This window comes from Myotis nattereri (genome assembly GCF_964212035.1).
Source record: "Myotis nattereri genome assembly, chromosome: 5".
NCBI lineage: Eukaryota > Metazoa > Chordata > Mammalia > Chiroptera > Vespertilionidae > Myotis > Myotis nattereri.
Genome location: NC_138080.1, coordinates 20,387,653 through 20,401,656, shown reverse-complemented (window position 1 = coordinate 20,401,656; position 14,004 = coordinate 20,387,653). Strand labels below are relative to the sequence as shown.

At 55.6% G+C, this 14,004-nt stretch overlaps 1 protein-coding gene across 1 annotated transcript; it reads left to right on the top strand.

The window, feature by feature from the left end:
• Nucleotides 1-11,481: 11,481 nt before the first annotated feature.
• KLF2 (KLF transcription factor 2) lies at nt 11,482-13,796 on the top strand (the record flags this gene model as incomplete). The annotated part of the gene is made up of 3 exons (XM_081091321.1): nt 11,482-11,556; nt 11,810-12,626; nt 13,113-13,796. 3 exons carry the CDS (start codon nt 11,482-11,484, stop codon nt 13,286-13,288), a joined length of 1,068 nt encoding a protein of 355 aa, XP_080947447.1. The 3' UTR covers nt 13,289-13,796.
• Nucleotides 13,797-14,004: the final 208 nt, after the last annotated feature.

Below are 14,004 nucleotides of genomic sequence, written 5' to 3'. Positions count from 1 at the left end.
TGGTCCTGGGAGCCGTTCACTTCCGGGGAAACCGGGCGAAAGGGACAGGGAGCTCTGCATCTCATCCCGCAGCTTTTCTGCGATTAGATGTGTCATTCCAGCGTTGAGAGAGGTTATTTGTAACAACAACAAGGACTCGAAGCTAAGACAGGGAGGGGAACAGTCACTGGGGACATACTTGGGCGAAGACGTCATTCCTCGTCTCTCTGAAATGCAAATGTAACCGGTGTCCTGTGTTTACTCTGGCAGCTCTGGCCGCGCGCAGGGACTCCATGAATTGGGGTGGGAGGCGGGGGGCGGCCTACAGTCGGGGGATAATGGGTCCCTAGGTCACAGAGTCAATAATGACTCTTCATGATAATAATGGTGATGACAACAATAATGATGCGCCTCTCTCTGGGCATCCATCTGACTTCACCCTGCCCATGAGCGGGGCGCCCTCCCCCCTGCCAGGCTGGGGGAACCTGGCGCTCAGCGCAGGCCCAGTGTGCGGGGACCCCAGCTCTCTCCTCTGCAGCCAGCTCCCGGCCATGTGCGTGAGTTGCCTGGGCTGCTGCAACAAATGAGGGCACACTGCGGGGATTTGAACAACAGAAACGCATTCTCTCACAGGCCTGGAGGCCAGAGGTCTGAAATCAGGGTGTCGGCAGGGCTGGTTCCTTCTGGGGACCCCGAGGGACACTCAGTCCCAGGCCTCTCCCGGCCTCTGGTGGCTGCCGGCCACCCTGGACCTTCCTTGGCTTGTACCTGCTTTGCTCCATCTCTGCCTCCGTCTTCACACAGCTTCCCTTTCTCTGCCTGTTCCCCTTCTCTTTTCTGGGAACACCTGTCAGCAGACTTAGGGCCCCCCTAAATCCAGGGTAGTCTCATCTCGAGACCTTCCACTTCACTCCACCTGCAAAGACCCTGTTCGCAGGAGACTTGCACCTTCACAGACATGGGAGGTTAGGATGTGGGCATATCTTTGGGGCACACCATTCACCCCGCTGTACTGCAGATAATTTCTCCATCAGACCCTGCCTCTCTCCTTTTTTCTACCCCAAAGTCAGCTAGAAAAGCGCTCATCGTGCAGGGACCACATGCCAGCCACTCTCCCAGGGCCAGCGTGCAGAGCGGCACAAATGTTGAAGAGTGAGAAATAAGAGGAAGCTGGTGTGGTGGAATAGGGATCCCAAACCCCGCCCACGCCTCAGTTTCCACATCTGTAAAGGGGGCTGATTCTGCCACCTAAGTGAGATCCATCCTGTTGAGTTGCAAGGACAAGGGGGTAGGGTCTCCCTAATCCTCGACCAGCCCATAGCTTGGCTCCCAGGGGAACGTGGGAGAAGCCCAGTGTTCCTGGAACAGGGAGAGAGAGAGAGAGAGAGTGTGTGTGTGTGCAGGAGAGAGAGAGAGAGAGAGAGAGAGAGAGAGAGAGGGCGCCGCCGTGGGGACTGAGGGAAGAAATGAGGTTGTGCATATAGACGCTCAAAATAATGTCAGAAGAATAAATGTCCCCAGGAGTGGCGGGAGCATAATTACAAGACCCCAACCCTTGTCCTAGCCCCGTGGAGCCTTTTAAAATAGATCTGATTAGATGACGCCCCAAAATGTTATGTGTGGCATTACCACACGACCCAGCAACCCCACTCCCAGGCGTGTATACCGAAGTATTAAACACAGGGATTCAAACAAAGACCTGTGCACAGAAGTCAAAAACTGGACACAACCCCAAATGCCTATCCCCTGACAAATAGCTAGACAGAGGAGGTCTCTCCCCGCGTAGAATATTATTCAACCGTGAAAGGGAACGGAGCACGGACACACCTGACAACCGGGTGAACTTTGCAGACATGCTGCCGAGTGAGAGGAGCCAGATAGGGAAAGACCACACGTGTGAGTCATTCATAGGAGGTGTCAGGACGGGAACATCCATAGAAACGGAATGCAGAGGTATGGTTGCCAGAGGCTGTGGAGGGGGAGGGGGAGTGGAGGGGGAGGGGGAGTGGAGGGGGAGGGGGAGTGGAGGGGGAGGGGGAGTGGAGGGGGAGGGGGAGTGGAGGGGGAGGGGGAGTGGCGGAGTGACTGCGAAGGGGGCCGGAGTCTCCTTGTGGGGAGACGAGAATGTTCTGGAGTGTTTCTGGAGTAGAAAGAAGTGATGGCTGCACAACATTGTGAAGGTGCTTCAGGCCATTGAGCTGTTCGCTTTAAAATGGCTAAGTTTATGTTTGCGAATTTCAGCTCCATTAAAAAAAAATTTGAAAGTGACAAAAAAAACAAAACGGATCTGAAAGATATTTATACTCTTTTGCTTTCCAAAGACATTGTCCCAGGCGCCCAGAAATGACCCGTCGCCGGTCCCCAAAGAACTTTACAAATAAACGTTAATAATGTTAAACAGGGTCCTTACGAAATGCACTGCCTGCAGCGGCGTCCTGTCACGATTAATCACATGCGGTCATGACATCATCACATCATCATCTCCCACCCGCGAGGGCACTGCGGTCAGCGGGTGAGGCGATGTGCTCGAGGCCGTGCCCGAGGACGGCCACGCGGAGACAGATCCAAAGCCGTGCCTCTGGGGGGTGACGGGGAGCCAACCAGGAACCAGGAGCCAGGAGCCAGGAGCCAGGAGCCAGGAGCCAGGACGAGCTGCTTGAGTGCGGGCGCTTCCGGGGAAGGGCAGGCGCTGTGCAGGCTGGTTGTCAGGAGCCAGTGTCAAACCCCCCCTGAAGGCAGGGCAGGTCGGGGGCTGTGCCGGGCTCCCAGGAAGCGGACCCCGAGGTGCCAAGAAGATGGGGCTCGAGCTCAGCCACCACCCTCCATCCTGCAGGCCTCCCCGCTGTGCGGGCTACGTGAGGGCAGAACACACAGGGACACTGGCCCGTGGCAAGGCGTGCCAGGGGGCCCAACAGCTCGGACCAGGTGCCCCAAGGGATGACTTCGCAGGCGGCAGCACTGACGCCCCAGGCCGGTGAGAGGAAGAGGCCGGGACAGTGAGGTGGGAAGGGTGTCGCTGTGCGTTTCTGAGCCGTGGGTGGGAGATCGTCCCCGACTCCAAGAACCGACAGGGACGACGCGGGATCATTGCACCTTAGGGGCAGCTGCGTCCTTTGACAGGTGAAGGGACACACGAGCTATGATCACCTGGAACACCACTCAGCAATGGGGAGGAATGCAGACACGGGAGAAGCCAAATCTCAGCTAGGCTGAGCGAGAGAAGCCAGGCCCCAGGACCACGCTGGACGGCGGCATCTAGAGGGAATGTCCGGCCAGGGCACAGCTACAGGCCGAGAGGGCGGTCAGTGCTGCCGGGGCTCGGGGTGAGGGCAGGATGGACCGCAAAGGGCAAGAGGGGTCTCCTTGGGGTGATGCAAAGTTCTGCAGCTGGATCGTGGCGAGGGCTGCACTTGGTAAATTTTATCGTATGTAGATGACACTGCAATAAATGTAAACAAAAATTTTAAAAATTTCATCTAAAGCCCAGGCTCAGTGACTAGAGTGTCAGCCTAAAGGTCGAGGGTTCATTCCCAGTCAAAGGCCTGGGTTGCAGGTTCCGGCCCCTCCTTCCCTCCCTCCCTTCCACTCTCTCTAAAAATCAATGGAAAAAATATCCTCTGATTAGCAACAACAAAAATTAATTTAAATAAAATTTAAAATTTTCAAATAAAAAAACATAAAAATTTTAAATTTTATATCTAAATAAATTTAAATTTTTAAATAAATTTAATAAAATAAAAAATTTGAAAATCTAAATAAATTAGAAAGTTTAAGTAAAATTTAAAATAAAATAAAAATAAACCTAAATAAAAATTTAACCTAAATAAAATAATGTTTAAATAAAATATAAATCTTTTAAAAATTAAAAAATTTTAAATCTAAATAAAAGATGTTTTTGTCCTCACCCAAGGCTATGTTTATTGATTTTAGAGAGAGAAGAGAACAAAGAGAGAGAAAAACATCAATCAGTTGCCTCCTGAATACACTCTGACCAGGGGTCAAACCCACAACCTGGGTCTGGGCCCTGACCTGGAATTGAACCCACAACATCTCGGTGCACAGGATGATGCTCCTATTAACTAAGCCACCCAGCCAGGGCCAAAGACTTTTTAATAAAGTAAAAATAAAACGAAACAAAAAGTAGCCCCTAGATGTATGGCCAACAGGTAACAAAAAATCTAAGAAAAAAGTCACTCTCCAGTTGGTCATCGCTAATAAATTGTACCTTTACACCCAGGGGTTGAGACATGCCTGATACTGAATGTCCAGGCCACCAACCTGTGGGATGTCTTCAGACTCCTCCCCATCTTTTTTGGGTAAATTGCTGATCTAATGCCTGGGAGCTGCCGGGGCGAGGCTGGGGGTGGCGCAGAGACCAGCTTACTCTGGCTGACATCTCTCTCCGGCACCTGCCCGATGAGAAGTATCCCACAAATGCCTACTAAATGCATACTGAGAGGCTGCGACAGTTTCGGGGGGCAGCTCAGACTCAAATCAAAGGGCAGCTGTGCTGGCTTCTCTCCATGGAATCACCTTCTCTGAGCTTCAGACCAGAGAGTCAGTATTTCCTGCTGGCGGGCCCTACAGTCTCTCTCTCTGCAGAGTCTCCATGGAGGGGCATGGCTGTGTGCCGATAAAGTTATGGGCACTGACATGTGATTTTCATAGGATGTGCATGTGTCGTGAAGTAGTATTTTGATTTTTTTCAACCATCCTAAGTGTAAAATTCTTGCTTAGCCATTGGCCAAACAAAAGCTGTAATAGGCACACATATTGCATGATTCAGTGTATATGAAATGTCCAGAACAGGGAAATCCCCATAGACGGAAAGCAGATTAGGGGTTGTCAGGGGCTGGGGGAGGGGGAATGGAGGGTGACTGCTAATGGGGCTGTGGTTTCCTTTGGGGGTGATGAAAATGTTCTGGAACTAGACAGAGGTGATGACGGCACAACATTGCACATATCCTAAATGCCACTGAATTTTTCACAATAAAATGGTTAATTTTATATTGTGTGACTTTCACCTTGATAAAAAAACAAAACGATAAAACACATATACATGTACATAATTAACACTGGAATATATGTGAACTATAAAGAATAATACTACTGATATATATATTTTTTTAAAGCTGTAAGCCAGGGTGGGTCAACTCTTGATTTAGGTCAATAAAACTTGCTATCAGGAATGAAGGGACTCTTCTAGGAAAAGTCCTTTACACGGGATGTCTCCGACCTAATCAATGACAAGGCAGGCAGGTTCATGCCTCTCTGATGGATGAGGGACTAAGGTCCAAACTCAGAAAGCCACTCATTCGAGGCCACTGAGCAGCAAGTGCCAAGGCCAGAAAATGACCTGGGGCTCTTGGCTGAGCTCCCCTGCTATGTCCAGCACTTACTACGCTGGACAGACCTGCGGTGAGAACTGAATGAGAAAACACAGGCAGCTCTTCAATGCAGGGCTTGGCATACAGTAGGTGCCTAATCAATGCTGCTTTCTCCCCTTCTCCCGTCCTCTGTGTGAACTAGAACAAAGCAGTCCTGTCTGGCTAGTGAGGAGAGATGAGTATTCCTAGGTATCCATCCGTCATCACCAGATAAACCCTGCACCTTCCCCTCATAGTCACGACTTAATTGTTCATAAGCAATAAGCAAGCCCCGGAGACAGCAAGACAAGTGGGAACGTGCCCTTTCTCACGGGGCCTGGGCTCTGCGACCCCCGCAAGAAGCCCACCTTCAGGGGCGCCCCTGCCCGCAATATTTCCCGTCCTCGAGAAATGCCGAGCCGCCAAACGTCTTCGCAACATGGGGGAGCCCAGTTTGGCAAGACGCCGGGAAAGCATTGCACAAACCTCAGCAGAAACACCCCAACCGACCAGCTGGGAGTCGTTTGTCCAGTTGGCGCTGTCATGTGGCTGTAATTCCTTCAGAGCGTTCATCACTCGCCCTGGAAGCTCAGCTGCGTTTTCGGTGACGTGTTTTCTGTAGAATTCCTGAGTGCTTGCTCTTGGGAGTTGGGCCAAGTGTACACAATAGCTATTTGGGGCGGGACAGCTGGTAAAGGGAGAGGCGGGCAAACCTCGAGGAGAAAAGTGAGCAGAAATACAGGAAAGTAGAAATGGCCAGGACGCAGTTCAAGGAGACTGTAAGTTCCCGGTAGTGAGAAGTGGGCCAGGGGCCCTTTTAGCTCCCTCTCCAGGTCCAACAGAGCATGGAGTTTAATGTTTATTTGTTGCTGAAACGGAAAACTTCTGTTTCACAAGTTTCCTGAGCCCTTAAAGACAAGCCTGGCAGGAGATGGGAAGCATTAACAACATGCACGCCATTCATACAAGCCTCTGCCAGTGACAGACATTCTTAATCAACCCTAGATAGACATCACTAATCACTCACAATAGTGTTTCCCAGCACTGAATCTGGACGAAATCTCAGAATCTGTACCAGCACAGCGCTCAGAACATTACCAATGGATTAGACCCAAATGGGGGAGGGGAACAGCAAGGCACAGACACACAGCCTGTCCCTATCCTTTCAGAGCTCACCCAGGACGCTTGGCACCCATCTTGGGTTCCAGTATCATCAGTTCACCGACTGACCACCTCGCCGCCACCGATGTGTCTTATCCCAGCCTCCTCCCCCTCCCCCCGCCCCCCGCCAGCAGCTGATGAGACAGGCTGCTCAGAGACTTCAAAACGTTGACACGGGTAAGTCTCTCTCCTCGTAAGAGGCAGCGTTGGGAGCTTGACTTCAAGTCCGGAGCCTTTCTCCAACAGCACTTCCACCTGAGATGTCACCAGGACGCACACCCACACAGACAGGTGTGGCCTTGATAGCAGGGTGACAGGACCCCAGTATGAGAGGGACCAAGCTCCAAGCACCCCCACCCCTGAACACTGACGCTCTCCCATGATGCCCTGCCCAGGACCCCCTGTCTGACTATTTGGCATGTGCCCTGAATTGGGCAGCAAGCATTCTTGAACATCTACATGGACCATCTCATTTCTCAAAATGAAACTCAGGGAGGCTCAGAGAGGTTAAGTGACATGCCCAAGGTCACACAGCAAAAATGGCAACTGAAGTCCATGCTCTTTCCATTCGTTGGTGATTCTGTGTGTTGGTTCCATCCACTGGACACTCTGATGATTTATGATGGTTGAAAAAAAGCAAAATAATATTTCACGATATATGCACATTCTATGAAAATCAAATTTCAGTGCCCATAACTTTATTGGCACACAGTCATGCCCCTTCATGGAGACTTCCCTGGGAGATCCTGGTGGGTAGCAGCATCCTCGGGTCATGTTTGTTTCAACCCCACGTCCACAGCTGGGGGTAGGGGACACAGAGATGAATCTGGGGAGATCCCTGCCTTGGGGGGCTCCCTGTCTGGAGCAGACGCCAGGCAGAATAGTTGGTTACCATGATATCTGAGCTTTCTGGAGAGGCCACAACAGACTGGCACAAACTGGGTGGCTTGAAACAACAGAAATGCATTATCTTATCCTTCTGGGGACCAGAAGTGGCTCCAGGCAACCTTGTGGTCCTTGGCTGTAACTACAATGCTCGCATCTCTGCCTGTGTTCTCTGTGCTGTGTCTCTGTCCTTCCTCTTATAAGGATCCTGACTGGATTTAGGGCCTATCCTAACCCAGGATGATCTTAATTTCTAGACCCTTAATTACATCTGCAAAGACCCTCTTTCCAAATAAGGTCACATTCCCAGGTACCCAAGGTTAGGATTTGGACATCTCTTTGGGGGAACATAAGCAACCTACTAGCCATGGGGACAAAAAAGGAAAAAGTCCCCAGGAAGCGGGGCTGAGGAGAGAAAAGGTGGACAACCCTTCAGGAGGGGAGAGCCAACGGTTAGACAATGACTTTACAGATTCAACACCAAAGGCGCCATGTGCGAAAGGGAAAATTGATGAGCTGGTCTTCATTACAATGAGCGACCTCTGCTCCACAGAAGACAGGCCACAGGCGGGGAGGCAACCTTTGCAGAACACCCACCAGGCAAAGGACTGATGTCCAAATTATACAAAAAACTCTTCACTCTATAATAAAACAAACAACCCAGTTAAGAACTGGGCCAACGATCTGAACAGACACCTCACTAGAGAAGATATACTGATGGCAAATAAGCGTATGAACATAGACTCCATATCAGATGTCACAGGGGGACTGCACGTTGAAACAGCAATGAGATAGCACCACACACCTATGAGGATGGCTGAAGGAGGAAAACCGACAACACCGAGTGCTGTCCAGGATGTGGAACAACAGGAGTGCAAAACGGTACGGCTACTCAGGGTGTTTCTTACAATCCTGAAATAGTCTTATCTTATGATCCAGTCATCACATTCCTAGGCATTTACCCAATTCATAGGAAAACTTATTTCCAGGCAAAAATCATGAATGCTTATAGCATCCACATTCAGTACATATTCAATACAGCAACTATGGCCCCTAACCGGAAGCAACCACAATGTCCTTCAGTAGGCGAATGGATAAACTGTTACATCCAGAACATGGATCCTTACTCAGCGATAAACAGAAATGAGCTATCAAGCCACGAAAAGACACAGAGGAACATTATCTGCATATCGCTGAGTTCAAGAAGCCAGTCTGCAAAAGCTACTTTCTGTTATGAGTCCAATTATAGAATATTCGGGAAAAGGTCAAACTGTGGAACCCAACCAGGGGTTAGGGAAGAAGGAGGGATGGAGAGGTGGAGCGGGCGACGTTTAGGGCAGTGAAGTGATTCTGTATGAAGGTGTGACAGTCGACATATAAACACTGTGCATTCCTCAAAACCTATAGAGCAGTGGTTCTCAACATTCCTAACGCCGCGACCCTTTAATACAGTTCCTCATGTTGTGGCGACCCCCCAACCATAAAATTATTTTCGTTACTACTTTATAACTGTAATGTTGCTACTGCTATGAATCGTAATGTGAATATCTGATATGCAGGATGTATTTAGGCGACCCCTGTGAAAGGGTCTTTCGACCCCCAAAGGAGTCGTGGCCCACAGGTTGAGAACCGCTGCTATAGAACGTACAGTGCCAAGCGTGAACCCTAAAGTAAACCGTGAACTTTAGTTAATACCAGTGAATCGATAGCGATAGCGGCCCTTCAATGTAACAAATGTACAGCACTAACGCAAGATGTTACTAACAGGGGGAACTGTGTGTGTAAAGGGGGAGGTTACAGGAGAACTCTCTGTACTATCTGCTAACTTCTATAAACCTAACATTGCTCTAAAAAAAATGTAAGTCCATTCCTTAAGGGGGAGGAACGGAATGAGCCAGAGCCAAGCAAGGGGAGAGTGAGAGGAAGGCACGCTTGGCGGAAGACACAGCAAGTACAAAGGCCTGGAGCGGGAGGTACTCGGCGTGCTCCGGGTCCTGCAGGGAAACGGAGAGTGGGGAGAGGGGTGGGCTGGAGCGAGCCGCAGGAACGGTTGGAGGTGGAGGGAGAGCAGGACCAAGGCCTGCAACTGCCTGAGAACCATGCATCTTGGGGACCAGACTGAATCCCCTAAATCCTCCCCTCACCATCCAATGGAGAAACTGAGGCTCAGAGAAAGGCAACAAGGAAAGCACTTGAAGAGAGCTCACAGGGCGTCATCTGCACTTCCACAAAGAACAAAGAGCCTGGGGACCCTCGCAATATCCCTTTGGGGTAAGGTCCTAGTATCGCCTCCATTTCACAGAGGAGGCAGCAAGCCCAGAGAGGCAAAGCCACCCACAGCGAGGGGTCAGGGGTCGAGGCTGATTCTCAGCCATCACGGCGGCAGCCACAGGGGAACATGTCTGGGCTCCACTCGAAGCGTCCAGCAGCTGGAACCACAGAGGGCGTCTGCCCCTCCAGCAGGGGTACCTGCCACCGAAGCACCTCTGGGGCCGCACTGCCTGGCAAATAGGGTTTATCGGCAAGTGTTTGTTCAATCTCCCGTTGGATGAATCACGGTGAGGTGGCACGCCTCTGTGGCTCCTTCCAGCTGGGAGGGTCCAGGATTATGGGCCCCAAAGAGGTTTCTTGGCGCCGGTGTGGCCCAAAGGCCACCCCCACGGCCGCAGCCCTGGTCTGTGGCACCCCAGCTGCTGTCAGCGGCCCAGCCCTTCTGGCTCCCAAGGACAGGAGCTCCCTGCACCTCGCGCCACCTGGCCCAAATGTGGGTTCTGGAGTCAAGAGACCAAGGCTGGATACTGGCTCCAAGTCCTATCATAAGATGCTATCCCTCCAGTACCCAGAAGGCTCCCCTTCCTACAGTTCTTGACTCACAGAACTCCTCTCGGGTGAGGTTCACATGGCCACCATCCTCTTCTCCCCCCTCTCACACACTTACTTCCTCTCTCCCTCCTCCAAGGCCCGTCTCCAATATACTCGTTTATTTTACACACACACCTCCGCTAGAGTGGAAGACTCCCAGCGCCCATTCAGTGCCCATGGGAGTGACAGCCCCTGGCTGGCAGGGCTGTGGTGTGGGGAACCCACGTGGTATATTTGAGAGGCCCACCAGGCAGGCTTGTTCCCAGTGCCCCGAACCAGTGCTGCATCTGTGCTGGGGCAGAGGCTGTCCTCTTGTCTTCAGTCTCTTCATTCATGCGAATCATGAATGTAAGGTCGCCAGACCTGCAGGACCCCAGCCTCTCCCGGTGCCCCCAGGGCCCGGCCGCCCTGCTCTGAAGGGCTTCCCGGAGGGACATTTCTTGCTGTCCTCACGCAGGAGTTTTTGAGGGTGATGAGCAAGCATAACAGTGGGTCGAGCTAGGTGGGCCCCCAGGAAATGAGGGGCTGGGTCCCTCCATCCATCATGAGTCCTGGGAACCCCAATCTCCCCATCCATCAGGGTTTCTGGGCAACTCCACCCTGAGGTCGCTGGACCCGGGCACCTCATTCCTCTAGGTTTCTGGAGACCTTTCTGAGGCTGCGGGGCCAATCGTGCCACCCACCAGGGGTTCGGGGACCTCTCTGAGGATTTGGGGCCCGTGCACCCCATCCATCGGGGATCCCAGGAGGCCACGGGGCCCAGTCAGAGTCCCAGGTCCCCGGATGCCGCCCCCGCTCCAGGTCCTCCCCGTCAGCGCGCAGGCGGGAGCGCACGGGGTGCCCCGGGGATCCCTGGGCTTCCCGCGGCTGTTGTGGAGCGCGTGTTGATGCCGTCGCCCGGGAGACACGCGGGGGCGGGCCCCGGGCTGGGGGCGCGGCCCGGCGGCGCGCGAGGGGCCGGGCAGAGGCGCAAGGCCCTGGCGGCCGCAGTGGCCGGGGCCGCCGCCGCCCGCCGGCTTATATACCGCGGCTAAATTTAGGCTGCGCCCGGAGCTCGTCCCCATCCGCGACGCGTTTCCGCCGCCGCCGCCTTGGCCCGGCCCCCGCGCGCGCCGCGTCTATAAGGCTGGGGCGGGCCCGCCCGCGGCCCGCAGAGCCGTCCCCGCCCGCCTGCGCCCTGTCAGTCGCTCGCCGGTGTCCGAAACCGCGTCCGCCCGGCGTCCCGGCCATGGCGCTGAGCGAGCCCATCCTGCCGTCCTTCTCCACTTTCGCCAGCCCGTGTCGCGAGCGCGGCCTGCAGGAGGTGAGGGCGGCAGGGACCGCGGGGCGGCCGGCTCCGGGGAGTCGAACGTGGGCTGCGGGGTAGTAGAACGCAGGCGGCGGGGATGGTGGACTTAGGGTCGGAGAACCTCGGAGGCACCGAGGGCGAGCTCAGGGTCGCAGAACGCAGGCGGTGGGGAAGGCAGGCTCAGGGTGCTAGAACGCAGGCGGCGGGCGGCGGTCGCCGGACCCGCCGTGCGCTCACGCCCGTCCCCCCATCGCCCTGTCACCCGCAGCGCTGGCCGCGCGCAGAGCCCGAGGCCGGCGGCACGGACGACGACCTCAACAGTGTACTGGACTTCATCCTGTCCATGGGGCTGGACGGCCTGGGCGCCGAGGCTGCCCCGGAGCCGCCGCCCCCGCCCCCGCCGCCTGCGTTCTACTACCCCGAGCCCGGCGCGCCGCCGCCCTACGGAGCTCCCGCGGGCAGCCTGGTGTCGGAGCTGCTGCCGCCGGAGCTGGACGTGCCGCCGGGGCCCGCGCTGCACGGCCGCTTCCTGCTGGCGCCGCCCGGCCGCCTGGTGAAGGCCGAGCCCCCCGAGGCGGACGGCGGCGGCGGCTACGGCTGCGCGCCCGGCCTGACCCGCGGGCTTCGAGGCCTCAAGCGCGAGGGAGCCCCGGGCGCGGCTGCCGCGTGCATGCGAGGCCCCGGGGGCCGCCCGCCGCCGCCGCCCGACACGCCGCCGCTCAGCCCCGACGGCCCCGCGCGCCTGCCGGCGCCTGGCCCGCGCACCCCCTTCCCGCCGCCCTTCGGCGGCCCCGGCTTCGGCGCTCCCGGGCCCAGCCTGCACTACGCGCCGCCTGCACCCGCCGCCTTCGGTCTCTTCGACGACGCGGCCGCCGCCGCCGCAGCTCTGGGTTTGGCGCCGCCCGCCGCCCGAGGTCTTCTCACGCCGCCCGCGTCCCCGCTGGAGCTGCTGGAGGCCAAGCCCAAGCGCGGACGCCGGTCCTGGCCCCGAAAGCGCACCGCCACGCACACCTGCAGCTACGCCGGCTGCGGCAAGACCTACACCAAGAGCTCGCACCTCAAGGCGCACCTGCGCACGCACACAGGTGAGCGGGGAGAGGGGGCGGGTCTGGGGCGCGGGGCACGGGAGGAGGGGCGCCATCAGAACCCCCCCGAGTCGCGGCGAGGACCCGGAGATGCTCAGGAGGCGCGCGCTCTCGGGACTCGCCTGGGGGCGTGGCTTGGGAGGTTGGGGAGGGGACGTGCTTTTAATAACCTTTGGGGAACACAATATTGGGGAGGGGGCGCGCGCTTAGGGTCCTCCTGGGAGTGTGGCTCCGGACCTTGGGGAGGGGTGCGCACTGGGGAACCCCAGGGAGAGTGTTGGAACTTAGGACACCTCTGGGGGCGTGGCTCCAAACACGGGAGTGGACCGTGTGCGCATCGGACCCTCTAAAGGTTCCAAACTCGGGGGGTGGGGGTCGGCTCAGGGAGTTGGCCTGGGGGAGGTCGCACGCTCCTAAGTAGCCACTCTCCGGGCAGAGGAGTCACTGGGAGGGAAACTGAGGCCCGCTCTCGCCCTCTCCCTGCAGGCGAGAAGCCCTACCACTGCAACTGGGACGGCTGCGGCTGGAAGTTCGCGCGCTCGGACGAACTCACGCGCCACTACCGCAAGCACACGGGCCACCGGCCGTTCCAGTGCCACCTCTGCGACCGCGCCTTCTCGCGCTCCGACCACCTGGCGCTGCACATGAAGCGGCACATGTAGCCTGGACGCCCCGCCCACTCGCGCGCGGCCGTGGCGGGTCCCACGCGCCGGACGGACGCGGCCCCCCCTCGCAAACTGTGACTGGTATTTATTGGGCCTAAGGACTGGACGGGGCACAGCGTGGCCACCGAGGAGGCTCCCCGATGACGATGCCGCCGCCCTGGCCCCATCAGAGACTGCAGGCCCCGGTGGGAGAAGACCACGATCCTCCTTGACGAGTTTTGTTTTCAAAATGGTGCAATAATTCAGCGTCGTCTTCCCCCCCGCCGGGTCTACACTAGAGGATCGAGGCTCGATGCCTTGTGAGAAAATACAGCCTTAATGTGTACTGTCTACAACATTTTTTATAATATTGTACATAGCGACTGTGACAGATATTGTATTATTGTAAATACGGAGACAGGTGGCCATTGGCCGCCTGGTTCATTTTTATAAGACTTTTGCTGTGTTGTTGTTTTTTTAATTAAAAACGTTTTGCATCTTTTTTAAAAAAAAAATCACAGCGCTGATCTGACTGCTTGAAAGCTGGGGGCTCGGGGCACTTGGGAAGGGCCGAGGGACACTGGAGGGCAGCCTCGCCCGGCACAGGGGTGGGGAGTGAAAGTGGGTACTGCCCCGGCCAGCCCTCAGCTTGCCAGCTGCAGGCGCCCAGCTGCCAGAAACCTGTGGGTTTTTCTATAAATTTAAACACGGCGTTTTAGGACTGAGGAAGAGCT